The sequence below is a fragment of the Apteryx mantelli genome, chromosome 1 (genome assembly GCF_036417845.1).
Source record: "Apteryx mantelli isolate bAptMan1 chromosome 1, bAptMan1.hap1, whole genome shotgun sequence".
Classification (NCBI taxonomy): domain Eukaryota; kingdom Metazoa; phylum Chordata; class Aves; order Apterygiformes; family Apterygidae; genus Apteryx; species Apteryx mantelli.
In genome coordinates this window covers 195478871-195499377 of record NC_089978.1, presented here as the reverse complement: position 1 = coordinate 195499377, position 20507 = coordinate 195478871, and the positions used below count along the sequence as shown (strand labels likewise).

General features: G+C 47.6%; 1 protein-coding gene across 1 annotated transcript; it reads right to left on the bottom strand.

The window, feature by feature from the left end:
- Window positions 1-4562: 4562 nt before the first annotated feature.
- LOC136992272 (collagen alpha-5(IV) chain-like) lies at window positions 4563-13557 on the bottom strand. The gene is made up of 2 exons (XM_067298272.1): window positions 13551-13557; window positions 4563-7564 (listed from the first exon to the last, which is right to left on the bottom strand). Exons 1-2 carry the CDS (start codon window positions 13555-13557, stop codon window positions 4563-4565), a joined length of 3009 nt encoding a protein of 1002 aa, XP_067154373.1.
- Window positions 13558-20507: the final 6950 nt, after the last annotated feature.

Below are 20507 nucleotides of genomic sequence, written 5' to 3'. Positions count from 1 at the left end.
TTGATCAATGCAGAATATTTTATATGTAAAGAAAGAAACACATTGCTCACTGGAGGGTAAAAATAGGATTCACGTCATTAGAATACTAGAAATAATCTAATTTGTATCATAGATCATGTCACCATAATTACAATATTTTTAAAAGGTATGTAATATAGTCTTATTCTCTGTCTTAGGGAATTTTGTTGTTTTACTTACTGTCACTAGTAGGCACATGTTCCAAGTTATGCTCCTGTAGCTTTAAATAAAATGGACAGCTAGTACTGCATAGAGCTATTTAACAAGTTTCAAAACATTTAACTGCATCTGTGCAAGAAGCAGTCTGAATATAAAGATTTACTCTGAATATTATGAATCACTGCCAATATTAGCAAGCCTTAAAGTGCTTCTGCTCCTGATTAAATTACTTTGTCGCCTTAAAAAATGGTATCATCTTCTGAAGGGAAAACTTTCTGAAAGCTTAGATACTGGTGTCTCCTGGCTCCTCGTATCTTCCTATGTGCACTTATCACTTGACTTCTGCCAAAGCCTGCCTTGTGACCTGTACCCATCAGTTACAGTGACAGCTATCCTACTTTTGTACTGTGAATAGCTGGCAACCAGAGACAATCCTGTTCTGGAATGTCTAATGCCACCATGAGCTCAGTGCCTGTGCCCTTCCAGGTCTTAGCCTCTGCAATAAAGGGATTTGTCATGTGTACTACTATGGCAGTCTTCTTCCATATGAAAAGTTGTGTTGCTTCTAATGCTGCTGTTTGTGTGGCAATACATGCTATATGCACTTGCCCCCATAAAGCCTGTAATACTACGTGGGGTATGTATTTCTATATAGGTATGGCCTTAGAATAACACTGGTGAAACACAATATGTCATGTACAGTTGTGTGATGTACTTAGGCATGCTGAAACAAGTTGCTTTGAAAATATTGTGAATAGATAAGCTCCTTTTTTTCTTTTTTTTTCCTATACATGCTGCTATACTTTTAGGAATGCAAGTATCATCCCATCTTTTTCAAAATCTGGTTCCTCACATCTACATACTTACCTTCTTATTTAATTTATCACCTTTGCTGTAGTTTACAGTTTACAGCCACTGGAGTGCTACCAATGTACGTTTCTTTTTTCCAGCAGGAAAACTACATAACTGAAAATTACAGCATGTATTTTGGTGTTGTGATAACATTCCTTACCTTGGAAGAGGCATATAACTCCTGCATCTCTAGCCTGACAGCCAACTGGCTCCTTTTCAGGAATGGGGCTGTCACAACATAGAAGTCTGGGGAGTACTGCAATGTTCGTGCATTATGACAATTCTTTCAAAGTCATGCTGTGCTAGTATGCAAATTAGTAACCAAATGGGATTTTCAGGAAGACAGACCTGCACTTATTTTGGCTTTGAACCAACAATGTATTTAATCATTTGTTTATTTTTGAGTGTGAGATTGGAACCATTAACTTCAAGTGAAAAGATCAGCAAATACTTAAATGCTTTGCTAGATCAAGACTACCAAGACTATGAATTGCACTATGAATTACAGTGCTGAAGAACTGATCATGTCTTTCCACATAAAAATCCGAGGAAAAGCAAAAGAACTGGGAGGGGGGAGGTGGTCTTAGGAAAGAATTTCAACAGTGAAAAGCCAAGAGGAGTAGACAATGTAGGAAAATGCGGACTTCTTAGAATGGTTGTCTGAGGTTTCTGTGCAATGGCTGATCTCATTCAAATCTGTGAGTGGTTGATGACTACACCAGACACAACCTTTTGTGCACAAAAGAAATCTCTAAAGATTTGCAGGAATATGAGGATAAAAACAATGGCTCTTACCAGGCTGCTGCACTCCCTATGGAGCCACTCACTCGCTTGAAAATATGCAACCCTATAGTAGATTCTCAGCTGATGTAAAATTACATGCTTCTGTGAAGCTGGATCAATTCATGCCATCTGGGAATCTGCAGGAGGGTTCAGTAAAGCTGGAGAAAAAAGAGGAGATTTCATCACAAGACTTTCTCAAGGGAACTTTAATGTCATAGTCCTAAAAGATCTGTGGAATTCTGGATAGGTAGATGTGCAGTAGCACAGACCACAAGTAAAGTTTAAAAAAAAAAGCAGAAGCAGAAGCAGAGACAAAGTTGGCTTAGGCAATGGAGGTTGATGAAATATTTGTGTAAGATATTACAATACCCTCAGGAAGTGTATGCAATGTTATTGAAGTTGAACAGGTAATCCTGGAATTTCCAGTCACATATCTGCTGGAAAAGGGACTGAAAATCTGAAGAACTGAACTTGATTACAGTGTTCTCATACTGGCAAAGAATTTGGTATTGTCTGCCTTGTGCACCCAAATTGCTCACAGTGTCAGAGATACTAACACACAAGAGTCTTCATTTTCATCTTAGCTGCTTTGCTTTACCCAAGGGTTATGAAGTTCTTTGAATACTGTAATGTAATGTAACAGGAAAGGGGGAAAGGAAGCATAAAATTTTGCATATTAGAGATTAGCAGCTAATATACAAGCAGCCTGATCTTGTAAATGAGAGAAACAGAGAGAGATGTCATGCTTATCTTCTGTTTTTCTTTTATTTCTCAAAACCTATCTATCACCTGTGCTCAAGTTATAAAACTGTTCCTCTTAATGACTTAGCAGACAGAAAAAAATTTCACTCCTACGCACCTCATCTGTGGTAAAAGCCTGCAAAACTCGTGTCATTGTGTTTTGGCATATAAAGGAGAAATTATATCCCATCGTTATTATGAATGCTGCATTCTGTACTAAAAGTGGATTTTCAGTATTGCCAAAAATTTCCTGTAGTAGTTCCAATAAACTAGTCTAAATATTCAAAATCTATCACTGATATTCTGGAACAGCCAAACCTCACTAATTTACACTAAAGATTAGGGGGCTCAAATTATTGACTATCTGAACAAATGCATTAACAAAGCAAGGTAATGCATCACCAAAAGTTGTTTGTTAATTTATTTAACAAGAACAGTTTAGTTCCTTATGCAATGATTTATAACTATTAAGCGTCAACTAGATATTGGGGGGGGGGGCAAAATGTATTCACAGTGGCAAATGCCAGTTTGTTAAAATTGAAACATTCTGCAGAAGTATATGCACTCAAGAAAACATTTGTGGAGAACAACTGCACACCTCCCTAGCTCTTTGGCACCCTACAAAAGGTCAGTCTGCCCTACCCAATTTGGTGCCATACAGCAGAGTTCAGTGCCATCCAGATATCAGCTTGGGTCCCAGAAGCAGAACAGCTATGTTTGCCCAAAACCTCTGCTCATGTTAATTAGCTCGGGCAATACTGAGTGGCATACCTGTAGTGTTTGGGGGTCCAGAGCAGGCTGGTTCAGGTGACCTTGTGCAGTACAGATGCATGCCTGGAGATAGCCAGCAGACTGGCAGCTCCAGTTGAGGACTCTAGCAGAGATCCTGGAAGTCCTGAGTGCACCATCTGGATCCCCTTGCTGTATGTATTTATATATAGTGATAGTGGGATTCCCCCAGCTCCACCCTGGCCTCATGTACTACCCTTCAGGCTGATCTGGACTGCTCCATTCATTGGGAAATTAACTGAAAACTTATTTCCATTTTTTTCTAAACTAAAAACTTTAGTTTAGAATTCTTTTTCAAATGAACTGTTTCAAATCCACATTTTTTAATTCCTGAAATGATAGAATTCTAGCATGCCCTGCTAGAATGATAATAGCACTTCTAAGTCCTTTAACAGACTAAAACTTACCATTGTAGAAATCATGAATTTTCTTAATGTGCCTCTGGTCTAAATTTGCTCCCTTAGGAATGTCCCTAAATTTACCATGTGGACAGTGAGGGATCTACTGGAGCACACCACAGCTCCCATCTGGCATCAGGCATCTGGGTTACCTTTCAGATGGATTAATTATTGGAAATACATCTTCAAGAGGGATTGGAATATAGAAGAAAGGCTGGGAGAAAACTCACTTCTGTGTAAAATAATGAATTATGCAAAGTGTAAATTAGTAAAATTCTGCTTTAATGCCTCCCAAGGCATGATTGCTAATCTGGCGTAATAGTGAAACAGCAAAATAGAGACTGCACATATAAAAGTAAAATGGCAAAGCTGGTAAAGAAACACAAATGTTGAACTGGTACCATCCAAGTACCTAGTGCGCATAGGGGGAATGCACCACTGAACCTGCCTGCCCTTCTTTCACTGAGTTTGTAGCATAAAGCTGTGGCGACTTACAGCCCAAGGGGGGGGGGGGGGGGGGAATCTGGCCTGATCAGCCAGAGGAAGCCGAGGGGAGCCGGGCAGGGAGGTAACCGGGGGCGTCCCACCGGGGGCAGAGCCCAGCCGCAGCGTCTCCCGCCACCGCCCACTCGCCACCAAGCCACCAACAGCTTTCTACCGCGGAGCAGCCGCAGGCGCCGCAGTGTGGAAAAAGAAACAGCAGCGCTGACACCGGCTGGCACCAGCTGGACCGGCAGCACTGGCACGCGCCGCCAGCTGCGTCCTTATCGAAGGAGACTTGGGGAGAGCTTGCAGCGAGGTTGCAGTGGCACCAGGGCGGCCTCAGCCGGGCCATACCTCACCAGGCAGCCCCTCACCAGGCAGCCCCTCACCGGGAGGCCCCTCACCAGGCAGCCCCTCACCAGGCAGCCCCTCACCAGGCGGCCCCTCACCGGGCGGCCCTTCACCAGGCAGCCCCTCATGGGGAGGCCCCTCACCAGGCAGCCCCTCATGGGGAGGCCCCTCACCAGGCAGCCCCTCATGGGGAGGCCCCTCACCGGGCAGCCCCTCACCAGGCAGCCCCTCACCAGGCAGCCCCTCATGGGGAGGCCCCTCACCGAGCAGCCCCTCACCAGGCGGCCCCTCATGGGGAGGCCCCTCACCGGGCAGCCCCTCACCAGGAGGCCCCTCACCAGGCAGCCCCTCACCAGGCGGCCCCTCACCGGGCGGCCCCTCACCGGGCAGCCCCTCACCAGGCAGCCCCTCATGGGGAGGCCCCTCACCGGGCAGCCCCTCACCAGGCGGCCCCTCACCGGGCGGCCCTTCACCAGGCAGCCCCTCACCAGGCAGCCCCTCATGGGGAGGCCCCTCACCAGGCAGCCCCTCACCAGGCAGCCCCTCACCAGGCAGCCCCTCATGGGAAGGCCCTTCACCGGGCAGCCCCTCACCAGGCGGCCCCTCACCGGGCGGCCCTTCACCAGGCAGCCCCTCACCAGGCAGCCCCTCATGGGGAGGCCCCTCACCGAGCAGCCCCTCACCAGGCGGCCCCTCATGGGGAGGCCCCTCACCGGGCAGCCCCTCACCAGGAGGCCCCTCACCAGGCAGCCCCTCACCAGGCGGCCCCTCACCGGGAGGCCCCTCACCGGGCAGCCCCTCACCAGGCAGCCCCTCACCGGGAGGCCCCTCACCAGACAGCCCCTCACCAGGCGGCCCCTCACGGGGAGGCCCCTCACCGGGCGGCCCCTCACCGGGCAGCCCCTCACCAGGCAGCCCCTCACCAGGAGGCCCCTCACCAGACAGCCCCTCACCAGGCGGCCCCTCACCGGGCGGCCCTTCACCAGGCAGCCCCTCACCAGGCGGCCCCTCACGGGGAGGCCCCTCACCGGGCAGCCCCTCACCAGGCAGCCCCTCACCGGGAGGCCCCTCACCAGACAGCCCCTCACCAGGCGGCCCCTCACGGGGAGGCCCCTCACCGGGCAGCCCCTCACCAGGCAGCCCCTCACCAGGCGGCCCCTCACCGGGCGGCCCTTCACCAGGCAGCCCCTCACCAGGCAGCCCCTCATGGGGAGGCCCCTCACCAGGCAGCCCCTCACCAGGCAGCCCCTCATGGGGAGGCCCCTCACCGGGCAGCCCCTCACCAGCCGGCCCCTCACCGGGCGGCCCTTCACCAGGCAGCCCCTCACCAGGCAGCCCCTCATGGGGAGGCCCCTCACCAGGCAGCCCCTCACCAGGCAGCCCCTCACCAGGCGGCCCCTCACCGGGCGGCCCTTCACCAGGCAGCCCCTCACCAGGCGGCCCCTCATGGGGAGGCCCCTCACCAGGCAGCCCCTCACCGGAAGGCCCCTCACCAGGCAGCCCCTCACCAGGCAGCCCCTCATGGGGAGGCCCCTCACCGAGCAGCCCCTCACCAGGAGGCCCCTCATGGGGAGGCCCCTCACCGGGCAGCCCCTCACCAGGAGGCCCCTCACCAGGCAGCCCCTCACCAGGCGGCCCCTCACCGGGCGGCCCCTCACCGGGCAGCCCCTCACCAGGCAGCCCCTCATGGGGAGGCCCCTCACCGGGCAGCCCCTCACCAGGCGGCCCCTCACCGGGCGGCCCTTCACCAGGCAGCCCCTCACCAGGCAGCCCCTCATGGGGAGGCCCCTCACCAGGCAGCCCCTCACCAGGCAGCCCCTCATGGGGAGGCCCTTCACCGGGCAGCCCCTCACCAGGCGGCCCCTCACCGGGCGGCCCTTCACCAGGCAGCCCCTCACCAGGTGGCCCCTCACCGGGCAGCCCCTCACCAGGAGGCCCCTCACCAGGCAGCCCCTCACCAGGCGGCCCCTCACCAGGCGGCCCCTCACCGGGCAGCCCCTCACCAGGCAGCCCCTCATGGGGAGGCCCCTCACCGGGCAGCCCCTCACCAGGCGGCCCCTCACCGGGCGGCCCTTCACCAGGCAGCCCCTCACCAGGCAGCCCCTCATGGGGAGGCCCCTCACCAGGCAGCCCCTCACCAGGCAGCCCCTCACCAGGCAGCCCCTCATGGGGAGGCCCTTCACCGGGCAGCCCCTCACCAGGCGGCCCCTCACCGGGCGGCCCTTCACCAGGCAGCCCCTCACCAGGCAGCCCCTCATGGGGAGGCCCCTCACCAGGCAGCCCCTCACCAGGCAGCCCCTCACCGGGCGGCCCCTCACCGGGCGGCCCTTCACCAGGCAGCCCTTCACCAGGCAGCCCCTCATGGGGAGGCCCCTCACCGGGCAGCCCCTCACCAGGAGGCCCCTCACCGGGCAGCCCTTCACCAGGCGGCCCCTCACCGGGAGGCCCCTCACCGGGCAGCCCCTCACCAGGCGGCCCCTCATGGGGAGGCCCCTCACCGGGCAGCCCCTCACCAGGCAGCCCCTCATGGGGAGGCCCCTCACCGGGCAGCCCCTCACCAGGCAGCCCCTCACCAGGTGGCCCCTCACCGGGCGGCCCTTCACCAGGCAGCCCCTCACCAGGCAGCCCCTCATGGGGAGGCCCCTCACCGGGCAGCCCCTCACCAGGCGGCCCCTCACCGGGCGGCCCTTCACCAGGCAGCCCCTCACCAGGCAGCCCCTCATGGGGAGGCCCCTCACCAGGCAGCCCCTCACCAGGCAGCCCCTCATAGGGAGGCCCCTCACCAGGCAGCCCCTCACCAGGCAGCCCCTCACCAGGTGGCCCCTCACCGGGCAGCCCTTCACCAGGCAGCCCCTCACCAGGCAGCCCCTCACCAGGCGGCCCCTCACCAGGCAATACCTCACCAGGCAGCCCCTCACCAGGCAATACCTCACCAGGCGGCTCCTCACCAGGCGATACCTCACCGGGCAGCCCCTCACCGGGCCATACCTCTGCCGGCAACCCAGGAGGAGGGCTCCTCTCCGCCACGGGGCTTCACAGCGCTCCTGCCTCCACGGGCACCAGCTAGCTTCAACCTATCCCCCCTCCCCTGGCTGTCTTCTTTATTAAACTGGACATATGCATATACTGTAAATAAACGAATTCGCCTGAGAAATTACTTTCTGTGTCACTAACTTCTCTACAGTCTCTCTTTCCAGAGGCCTGAAAATGACTGGCAGTGAGCAAACAGGCAAAAATAATTAACCTATCTGCCCTTCCAGCTGATCATCTGTGACCACCCTTCCTTTCTGCTGGCTAGGAGGAACAGGGTTCTGAAACGGCTTTTTTACAGTTTCGCAGTGGTCACTGCATGGGAAACAATGAGAACTACTGATGCAGAGAGAGCTTATAATTAACTGAGACCTTCAGAAAGCCAAGTCAAAGGGTCAGAAATGAGATCTGAGCCCTTATCACATAACCACTGAAAATGACCCACTTGGTGACAAAGCCCAGCCTTCTGCTAATAATAGTCTGCTCTAGAAGGATTTAACACTTAGACACTAAAGTATTTTGAACGAGGGGATTCTGTTGCAATGCTCACATGAAATAGTTAGAACAAATGCAGGTTTGCCCTTCCAGTGACCCAATCGCTTGGCTTTAAAGATGTTCACCAGTGATGTGTAATACAGCTTCCCATCCCAGAACAGCTGTCTGCCTCTAAGCACCTTTTAACATTATTTATTAAAGCGGGCACTGAACTGGTTCCAAACCTGTGTCACAAAAAATTCTCTCAAGATGCCACAATTCTTTCTGCAGTCAAAAAAAGACATAGATATCTTTGTTCCAAACCTTCTGGAGATTTTGACCAATGAATTGTGAAAAAGGTTGGAAAGTATTTTATAATAATTGTTTGAAAGTTGATGCTCTTCACTGACAGATATATGCTCTGCCCTAAGCTGATCTGCTGTATCCCCATTTTTCCTCATAATTATGAAACTAATGAGAAAGATAGCACCTTTCCTCCAGTGCTGACTTTGGAGTTGTAACTTTTCCACCCCAATGTTAGGCAGAGAAAAGGCAGAGGGGATCAGCAGTCATGCAGCATGTTCTGGAGCCAGGGGGACTGTGTTGTGGGGACATTGTTTATGTGATGGGGTTCATGAACAGCTCTCGTGGGAAGTGGGGCCTCACTGGGTTGTGGAGGGTGCTGCTTTTTGGAAGCAGAAGGAGTGACCATGGCAAGCAGGAGGTTTAGTCAGTGCCAGGTGACTGAGGAGATAGTTTTCCTGCAGGGGCTGGGGGCATCAGTGGCACCTTTTGCAGATTTAAGGAGACTATCTTGGAGAAAGAGATGAGGAGGAATGCTGATTTGGAGGATTTGATACCCAGGTTGTGTGTCAACCAGGGTGGGGACAAAGGGATGTAATTCCTAAACTATCTCAGTGAAAACAGGACAGGTAGCCAGCCTGTCCAAATGCCTGTGACTGTGGGAACCAGAGCAACTTCACCAGTTACCCCTGCTGGAAGCTGTCTCACTTGAAAGTTGCCTGGTTTTACTCTGCTGTGGATTGGCCTTGTTTCCAACTCATTGAGTTTCTGAGCCTGTGTTCAGCCTCTGCATGATTGCTCTGTGTCTGAGGTGGCTGGGATTTTACTTCAAAAGTGGCAAACCTTGATGCAATATAGGCTGTTGTTCCCTGAACATCTCTGCCATAAACGGAAGCACAAACTTAGTTGTCCTCCTTTTTGCAATGAAGCATACAATTGAGGCAAATAACTCACATTTTACAGACTCTGTTTATTGGCCTCTTTTTGACATTTTTCTCTGGAGTACTCCCATTTCTAACTTCCTCTCTTGCATTCTCTATTTCTTCATACCTGTTTTAGCCTCCTCTTTTTAGACTGCAGCACCTGCTAAGTTACTTGTGTTGCTATCCAGCAGAACTTGAGCATATAATGTACAGAATAAGATGGAGTCCACTATTTTTAATCTTAAATGATTGCTGGATAGCTAGTCATCTAGACATAAACAATTACTCCAGAGCCTTTTGACAGACCTGGCACAACTAATTTTTCAGTAGTAGATAATAGTGATTAGTGACCTGTGCAATAAAATGCATCACGAGGAAACCATTGAACTTGTATACTCTACTGATTCCTATATATTGTACTTCTGCAGAGAAAGGAGAAGTGGCCAGCCAGTGAAAACCCAGGAAATATTCAGATATATTAAGCTGATGCTAGATAATATGGAAATCTAGTGGTACTTCAGCAGAAATGGTGGTTCGCCCATAGCTGAAGCTCACCAGAACTTCAGAAAACAAACAAATGACAATATAGAAACAAAAATTTCCAGTGGGAATAGGAGAAATTTGGCTGCATGGCTAGGATCCCTATTGCTGGGATGGGATTCGGCTAAGTCAAAGGCTATTGCACTCAAGGTGCTGAACTAGGCAGACAAGCAAAAGGCCCTAGAGGAAGAGTGGCAAGAACTGTGAAAGTCCCGCTTTCATGGATTATTATTCTCTCTTTTTTGTAGTGTGGTTAAATCTAGAGACATCCTACTGAGCTCAGGTCTGAGGGTAGGAAAGTCAAAATGTGTTAGGTTTCTCTGAAGAGGTTATTCTTTCTTTTTACACAATGCTATATCCATAAAATCTCTCCTGGGTGACAAACACAAGCAGCCTGGTGAAGAGGCTGACAATAGATATCAGATGCCCAGGAAGAGCACTGGGGTTCACTGCTGGTCTACACTGTGTTGCCTGGAGTGGCTATGTGTGGAGAGGAGCTTTTTGATGTGTCATACTACCCTGAAATGGGCATGTTATTTGTGATGAACAAGGCACTTCAACTATCCCTGTGTGGCTTTTTTATGAGAAAAGACACTTGTTTTTCTCAGCCTTGCCCCCTCCTTGGAACAAGGAGAAAAAGTTATTATATTCTGGATCAGATCCTTGGTGAATTAGAATTAATTATTACAACAGTGAATTCATTTTTTTTGTTTTGTTTTCTGCATAAACAAATGGGAGGGGATATTTTTCCTAAGTAAGTGGTTTACGAGCATAATTCCCTTTGAAAACAAACAATACTTATATTCCAAAGCTAGCTGCACATTTTAAATAGCCTAACAATTTTGTTATGTAAACATATTTATTCAACTATGTATGTACATACATACGTATGTATATAAAGAAATCCGCAAATACTGCAAGGCATATAGCAAGGACCACTGTGACTGGACATATACAGCAAAAGGCAAGAAAGGCTCCAGTCTTTGTTACTAAGAAGAAATTGATTGATTTGTGATAGTCCCCTTTAAAATCTTGTTAAGTAGAAACTAACCAGACAAAAAAGTAAATACGTGGCATAACAGTGGTACCCAGAGACAGAACAAAGAAATGCACCCAGTGATTTCACATCATTTAGAAAATATTTCTCAGAATATTAATATTTTCATTACTAAAAGTAATCCTTTCAGTAGACCATGTAAAATTCATACCCTGTATTTTCTTTCTTCCACTAGCATAACGTTATTCTGAGTTGTCTGCAAATATAGAAATCAATGTTTTAAAAACCTGATGCTGAAAACCAAATTTAACCTACACTTTCCGGTTTTATACCGTTTGGATGATTCTTTTTTTAACTGCCTTTTAAATATGTTGATAAAATGTAACTACCAGTTGCAATCCTGAAATTTAGGGAGGTGTTGCACTGTCTTTCACTAGATACCTTAGTGTTCGTCATTTATTTGCCTTATTTGCCTCTTATCCAATTACAGAAAAGATAGTTGTCCTTGCAATAATTGCTGAAGGCTAGTAAAATAACACAGTGTCAATTTTTCCTCTAGTTACAGGTCAGGCCTGTTTCAGGGGAAAAAAATGGAAATTATTATAATTGTGCAATAGCACAATTCACAGCCTTTTGCAATGGGCTCTATACAGACATAGCAAACCAGTGTAGCAAACTATTCAATACCCAAAGAACAGAGTAACTGTGTATTCCTCAGAGTACGAGATACAGCCAGTTGAGCACCAGCCAGAGAGGAAGGGTTGTCTTACTATTTCCAGCTATTCCTTTTAATTAATTATGAAAGGGCCAAGAGAAGAATTTGACACCTGTTTATGTCACTCTTACAGGTACAGGACTGTTTCTCAGCTTCTCTCAGATACTTAAATGGCCATTTACAATCAATGGCAATGAATGAAGGGTGAGGCTCAAACCAATACAAGTTTTACTTGTTAAATGAGCCTTTTACTTTCATCCTGTGATCTTTTTTCATTTAAAACTAAGTGGCTTGAAAATTTTTTGTAAGGGTGGATCGTCTTAAGAGTATTGAAAAACACGTCCCCTGGACAGAAAAAGCAGCGGAAGTTGGATTGCAAAAAACAAACAAACAAACAAACAAACAAATATAAACATTACAAGGCTTTGACGCAATAGAATATAAGGAAATAAATGCTTTACTGGAACAGGAAAACTGCCAAACGTAAGGTGGAGGTGAAAGACCATCATTCCTTATTTACAGCACGACATTTAAAGATAAGGAGAATGCTCTATCCCCAGCTTGGCACAGTAGGTAACCATGTTCTGCAGTAAAAAGCAGATAAAATGGGGTAGATGATCTGGAGCAGGCAATGTGGCTTACTTACTTGGACTACTTAGGTGCGTAAATATGTAACATTTATGTTTGATGGGTTCATTATGCATTAACTCATTAATTCATCAATTTATTATGCAAGATTTAGTACCCCAATAATAGAAATGCACATTCAAGACATCTTTGCTGCTGTTCTTTTCCTTCCTTTCTTTCTTTGCTAGGCTTCTTAAAATTCAGTTCAAGTTCTTGTCTTGCAGCAACAGATTTTTAGAAATAAAATGCTTATCCCAAGAAGGAGCATGGAAGAGACATCAATTGCTTGTATTGTGCAGCACTTGGGCTATGGATATTCAACCCTTTCCACTGGAGCAGTGAAAGACTGCCACTTTCGGCTGTTGGTTACTGCCCCTCTGTCAGAATTACTACTCCACAACTGGATGTAAACAGAGAGTAATTTTGCAAACAGCAGCCAGTATCCCCATTTAAGGCTATCGCACAAAGCCTGTGGATTGTTTTGTGTAGTGCTTCCTTATTTGCTTCAGGCAAAATCCACTTGATGGCTTTAAATAGTCAAGCCCATCAGGGAATGTTTACATGAACCACACAGGTGAAAGGCAATACCTTTCACTCTGAGTGGAAGGCAACAAGCAGCAGTTCGGGGCAGTATCATCCTAAATCACCACAGATGCATGCTAAACAAGCACCTGTCAACAGAGACATCTGGAGTTGGTGTAGCAATTGGGCAGTAGCCATCTGTGAAGTTTTCATTAGGGGAAAACAACTGGAGAGGTGAGCCACTGGAACTCAGCGGGGAAACATTTCTGTGGACTCAAATCAAATGAGGCAGGACTGAGAGTTTGTCCTCACTGCATATTGATGGATAGGGTGAGGATACCACTAAACAAGAACACTTGCTTATGGGAGCAAATATAGCTGTGGCAACGTAATCTAATTATGCTAAGAAAACTATACTGCCATGTAATGTAGAACTACCATATTACCTAATCTCCAGTGCTACTTTGAGCTATGATTTGAATATTGCCTCTAACCTGACTGGCTTCCACACAATGCTTATGTATCTTGGGGAAAAATGCCTGTCTTGGAGCAAAGAAAAATGCATTAACAGAAAAACCTGCTTATTAAAGGTAAATAAAGTATTGTATAATATTTTTCAACCACTATAACTTACTGGAGAGTATTTGACCCTTTCAGGAGTACTCTGGAAGACTGCTCCTGAGGGTTGCCCCAGTAAAATACATAAAAGACCACTCTGAGACCATTTTTCAGGACACGTCTGAAACACTCCAAGAATATTTATACTTGGTGTCATGACTACTCCTCTGCATGGCATATGTCCCAAAACACTTGGGACTTATCTGCTACAGCCTTTTGGCACTTACCATCCATGACCAAGGGCAACACAAGATGTGTCTCAGTAACATGCACTGAGAACATGGATGAATTGCTGAAGCTTCTTAATGATTGCTTTAGGACCCAATACCTCAACAGTAACATAGATGGACACTGTTCCCATCAAACTTGCTAACTGATGGGATCATACCATCTTTCAGATGCAGGGTGACCAATAGCAGGCCTCTAACTTCTCTTGTCAAGAGCTAGAACAAGCCATAAATAAAGACAGACATTTCCAAACCATATCCTGGTACAAAAGTGGGTGGAAGCTCAAGAAGCTGGTCACATATGACTCCTATAGCTCAGCAGCACTGTAGTTCAGTGAGGGGGACTCCTCTAAGGCTATCTAGCACCAGTTCTCTGCAGATGGTTTAACTACCTGCCTCCTCAGCACAACTGCTGCATTTTGGAGCATGCCTAATTGTGCTGGGAGTAACCCATGGAACAAACATTCCCATCAAAATATGACTTTCTATTTTAGCAGTCCTATAGTGTTATCTTTCAGGATTCATCTCCACCTTAGCAGCAAGGTGTTCGTACAATCAGATAATCAGTGTTTGCTTAAATTAACACAAAAATCTATTAAGTTTCATAAAAGCACTGATTTTGAACAGTCCTGTAGTTTTATGTAACAGTGGACTTTCTCTCCCTTCTTTCCAGCTGGCAGCACTTCTTCCTGTTGCACCAAAGCACCAGGACAGAATTTTGGGGTATGTGGAGTCAGAGAGGTCTATATATCCCAGAGGGGAGTGGCTGAGGCAGAGAGCTGTGCTGGGCTCATATAAAGTGGGGTGTAGTGACCCTTTGTACTGCACCCTCCAACATGGGACACAGACAGATTGGGGAGCAGGGACCTGGGCAAAAAGGGAGAACTGTGTCCTCACCCTATAATCTCCAAAGCCCAAGTGACTACTTGAGCAGAAGTTTTAATAGCTCATAGTAGTATTGTTCCCCATTGCTTTGAACTGTGTCTACCTGATCTGCCAGAGAACTTCTTAGAGGTGGAATTCTGACAGCCATTTTCTTCAGGACTTAATTTCCTGTTACACGCCATATTTACAGAAATCCCATGACATATTAGAACAACTTAAGCAGAGACAGAAACAATGGAAAATGTAATCCAGCCAAGGAGTGTGCTTTATGTGGAAAAAATGGGAAGAAATGGTATCTGAACTACATCTCCCATGAGGCATCACAGGACATCATGCAGAGAAAGATTCACATTAAACTGATAAAACAGAAGATGTTTTAATTTGATATGAAAAACTAAAAAGCAACCATTAGGGCCTTTTAAAATGAAGAATTTCTTTTCAGTTTTTCCAGTTTTTAAGTCAGTATCACAGGAATTCTCTTATAGGCATTTTTTAAAGCCATTTTTCTGTTGAAAATTAGAGAGTAAAATAAATCCAGAACAGTTCTAGTGAGTTTCTTAGAGCTGAAAAATCAATTGAAAAGATGACATCAAAAAAACCCGTTGAGAAAAGATGTACTTTACGGTAACAGTAGCCAGACAAACTACGTACATCTTCAGCTAGTCATCATTTCGCCCTACTGCTCTCAAAGAAAAAAAGAAGTCCGGGCATCCAAGAGGACTGCGAGCTATTGCTGCAGCACCACAGAGAAGCACATCGTGGCCATCAGACAGCATCGCAGGGCAGCCAACCAATATGTTGCTGCCACTAGATGGCAAAAAGTGCACACGGAAAACAGCAACAAGTTTCTGAGAGAAGAGCAGTTCTCTTCACTAACAAGAGTTCATTTCTTCCCCGGACCTCCCAGGCAGGAAGGCAAGGAGGCAGGGCAGATGTCATGCCCGAGGATGCACTGTTCCTCTGAGAATGCTGGATTGGGTCCCACCTCTGCCTAATTATCCACCTCCCTCCTAGTGGTTTGGGTTTCTCTTGACCAAGAACCTGGTTATAGCAATCCTAAAAGAAGCCCTGAACATTACAAGTGGAAGCACCCTGTGTTGTAAAGCTAACAACAAAAATAAATAAATAAACAAATAAATATGTCTGCAGCTGGAGCCCCTGCAGAGGGCATGGGGAAGCTTTGAGGACCAGGCTCAACAGAGTTGGGAAGACTGGCTGCAAGAAACTGCAGAGCTCTAGGGAGGGAGCAAAAGAAAGGTAAAGGAGGAAATTCTTAGCCAAGAGTTCAATACTGAATGACTTTTTTTTGTAAATCTACTTGTTTGCTTGTGGAGTGATTGTAGGACACACCCCGCACTATGGACAGAGACTTAACTAACATAAATTCATTCCACCCATCCCAGCCCTGGAGATAGACTGCACCATGGGAATCAGCTGGGAAAACTCAGGCACCAAACCCTAGTCACTACAGTGATGGTGTTACAGGATTTATTTCCCCTGTGTACTGGGGAATGAATTTCCCAGCATACTTTCCCCCATCTATATGGCACCATCTCCATTGAACACTAGGCTAGAGAGTGATTCCTACTGCCATTGCATCTCTGTGATCTCAAAGATGAGCTTTCTTTGGGGGCTGAAAAATGACATGGCTCACATGCTACATGGCAGTGACAGCTTGTGCTATACAAGCATGGGTGCTACAAGGGACCATGTTACTGGTAAGCTTCATTTTCTCCAGCACGTTACTAAAGGCAGGGCATATTCATCCTCTTTTTGTGCCTACTAACTTTCTTTACAACAAAAAATAAACCCATATGTCATGGGTTTAACAGACTTTGCAAAGTACAGTGACACAGCAAAAGGCAGATTGAAGAGGTCCCATTCCCATTTGCCCTAAGGGCACTCTGTGCTCATTGGCAATGGGCAGGAATGTCAAAGGAAACATGTCATGCATTAATCTTGAAGTGGTTTTCCATTGCCAGACTGATGTAAATGCTGCTCACTCAGTAGACTAATAGTTAATTAATACACATTTGTCATCCACAGTACCCGAGGACTAAATCGCACCTTTCTTGTGCTGACTCCTGCACAAACACAAAAGCCTGAGCTTCTGACTGTCTGAAGACACCGTTTCAGATTTGCATCTTCTTCTGCAGTGCTTGTCCTCCTTGCACACTTCTTCCTCAGGGAGGGAATAGGACCCTTGGCACAACCTGAGCATACATGTAGGAGCACACTGCTCTGGCAGGTGGATTGCCATATCACCAGTGAGTGTATTAGATGTCACTCTGTGCACCAAGGGAAGGTGAGAGGACTCATGGAAGACAACCTGCATAAAATGCGCAAAGCACATGTAAGGGGAGGCAAATGCCAAGGGAGCCTCCTCCCATTCTGGTGCTTGGATGATGCTAAAAAATGCCAAAGAAAAGTCCTGGTATTGGTGCTCTCTGAAGAGAGGAGCAATGTGCCGTGAAGGCCTATCCCTTCCCCAGATGAGTGCAAATAAATACATCCCCAGCACATGCATTGAATGTTTTGATGTTTTGGTAACGGAAAAGAAGCTGTTACAAAACATAATACTCTGTACACTTTTCTGGCTGTGTTTTAATGTATTTTTCCACAGCAGAGAAAGAAACTAAAGGCCTTCGACATTTTTAAAGAATAGAGTAACTAGGAAGAACAGAAAACATAGTTTTAAGCTCTTCTAAGATCAAATGGTGACTGAAACGCACTGTGGCCATATTGGGGGGTGGGGGGATTAGGGAAATAAAAAACTGGGATTTCATGGAAAATGGATGGAAATTGGGATGGAACTTGAGGGAGACAAAGTACCCAAAATGAATTCTAAGTTTTCATTGGATGTATTTCAAACCAGCAATGCTCCTGGTGACGATGATGGGAACCTTCCATTGACATGTCTGTACTGCTTGCAGCTACGAAATCAGCTTGTGCAGCACTATCACAGGGATACTTACGGCCCTCTGCACTGCATGGGTGACACCTGCACACCTGCAGCAGCTAGTGTGATTGCAGAGCTGTACCTAAACTATCAGTCCAGGCTGCCAAGACAAATTTGGATAAAATCCCACTAGTAGAAGTTTTTTGCTCTTACAGCTCAAAAAGAAAGGGCACAAATGTCTCCAGTGGGACTCCATTCTCAAGTTGCAGGCTCAGTTTTATCGAGAAGGACATGCTACCCAGTTTAATGAGCCTTTTGCCTGAGTCTGGCCTTATTTGACCTTTCACTGTAGTCTTCCTTTGACCACATTCACCAAGAAAAGTACTGTAGAATGTATGCAACTTCTCCATGCACAAAGACACAAAGATGGGAACAACTTTCTTAGATGGAAAATCGTGTTGTGAGACATGATGCCAGCAGTGACAAATGGACAAATTAATTGAGCCAATGGAATCTTGATTTCCATTCCAAGTCACAAAGAAAGAGGCTTGGGGAACTTCTCCACTTCCCCGACCATTTCTTCATCTCTTCTGGGCATCCTCAGGAGAGCTGCTGAGAAAGCACCCCATAGGCATCAGTCAGTAAGATACCCTTCTTTGGGTGACAGGGCCAAACTATCTGTCACCGTACTAACACCCTTGCCACCATTAGTTCATGCCTTCCCTTTGTCTCTCTCTGGACCAGTACAGGTGGTTGTGCTGCCCATGCTGAACCATAACTGTAGAAATGCTCCAGCAGGAGAAAGGGAATATTTCTCCATGGAATCAGTTTTCTGGGGTTGGCTCCCTCCACTGCTGCACAAATGCTTTTGTCAGTCTGATGCAGAAGGCAGCCTGAGGGAAGGAATGAGCAGCCAAGACTGGCAATTCCTTACACCGCTGCCGAAAGTCACACCACAGCCTTGGCCAGAGTGAGGGGACTCCTGTGACACTGGTTGTTCACCAAGTGTCACCAGCTACCTCCTAACACCTGGGTGTTGATGAGGTGCAGTTGTTCCAGCCTCTCACTGTGGTCTCTTCTAACAGCTGTAGTGATCTGCTTTCAGTTAGATTCACTCAGCTTGCCACAATCTGACACGTGGCCACATTTTGATCCCTTTGGCATTTGTTTTTCCTATGTCGCAACTGGAGACCTGGAAGCTGAGAAGGACTGCCATGCTCCAGGCCTGGCCGAGCAGCAGCGAAAGCAGCCAGCTATGGAGGTCAACCTAACCATTTGCTATGTCTTCAGACACAAGGAGCTACTTCAGCCTTGCAACCTCGGCAAACCGCTCCTGACGCGTGCACCAAAGCACACATGGCAAAACACACATTGAAATAATATTCCATCACTTCTCCCACCCGTCAAGTCTAGCGGTGTTAATGAATGCCTGGTCTGCAAGACTAAAATGGCCTTTGGAAGAGACCAAATTTATTCCAACAATAATTAGTGCCTGTTCTTTAAGTAACTGAGAATGAGTCGTCTACTAAGTAACAACAGCACTGTAAACTCCCAGTAGGAAGCTCTATGACATTGTGTAATCAGATGAAATCTGGCTGCTTAGCAGTCTATTCAAAAACCGTTCAACACCAGAGCACATCATTCACATATACTCATTAATCTTCTACCTTCATATCTCTTCTCCTCATTCTTCTTGTTCCTTTGTAGGAAGCTTTGTCTTGGAGGAGACTCAGCAACTGTCCTGTAATGGGAAGCATTCACATTACAAATTGCTGCGTTTTCGGATCACATATCACTGCTTTTGTGAGCCTGCCTCTTTTCCATTCTCACCTCCTCAGTGCGGCCTTGTGACCACACTTCTCAGCAAGGCACCAAAGCAGTTTCCAGCTCCCCTGAGTTTTCAGATGCAGAGAAGGGACCCACCTGCAGCAACGCAGTTTGAAAACGGTGCTCTCTTTCCCCCTCCACTCCTGAGGATTTTTACTGCAGGAAATCTGCAGGATTTTTACTGTGTGACCCTCAAGTTTTGGAGCTCGTGGGTCCTTTTTACCCATCTCCTGCTCTCCTGGGACAGATGTCCTGCAAAGCAGTGGGCACTGGGCCTTGCGCGCAGATCCTGGTTTGCACTGCTTTGTGCCTGTGGTTTTGGGGACAGGTGCAGGCTGGCAGGACTTACTGGGTGATTGTTCCTGTGGGTGCAGTTTTGCTAGATAAGTGACATCACCATACGCCCCCTCCACCAAAGATCGGGGTCCTCCACGTGCCATCTCCCTTCAGGCACAGCGAACTGGAGAACCCCCACACTCCCTCCCAACACTCTCTCCACTACGTGTCTCAGGGGATTGGAGGGGCTGATTGCTCAGGCAGCACCGCACTGCTCAGAGACATACAGCCCAGGAGTTATTAACAGCCCAGACGGAAACAGTGGTGATAAGCAGTTCCCACCCCACAAAACACACACACACACAAACTCAAAGATGCAGCCACTGCAGCCCAGACCAGCACATCACAGGCCCAGGGAAACGGGGTACTCATTCCCATTGGTCAGCGTGGCAAGTCACCAAGAAACAACGCTCCTTACCTAGCACTACCACACAACAACTCCCTCAACTGACATTCGCTACCCTCCACCTTCCCCCCTGGCATTTGCTGGCAAGGGCAAAAGGGGGTGCCGTACCGTCTCACAAGCAGATCACCATTTCCAGTCATCGACTCGGCACAACTAGCAAAGAAACAAAGCGGATCAATGTTTATTAACTCACCTCTCACACCAGCAGGGGCTTCTGCAGCATCCGCAACTTGACGACCACCAGTAGCCTCCTCTCCCTTCCGTTCGGGTGATTCTTCCTAAAAGAGGCCAGCCAAAAGCGTTGGAAAGAACAGAAACAAGCAGCCTCTGCACAGGCAGGCAACACCTTGCAAAGTACTTCTCTCCTCTGTACCCACACAGGGAAACGTTCTCACTTCTCTTCTACCAGGCCTGCAGTTTTTCCTCGGGAACGTCTTTGAGTAGACAGCAATACCTAATGTCACAAACGCCCGGCTCTGCTTCTGCAAAGCTCCTGAGAAGCACTGCCTGCACGCAGTCTGACCCTGGCTTCACCTACGTTACAACATCCAGGAGCGCACGCACCCTTTCCCCCTCCTTTGCGCCAAGGAAAACCAACAGCTGC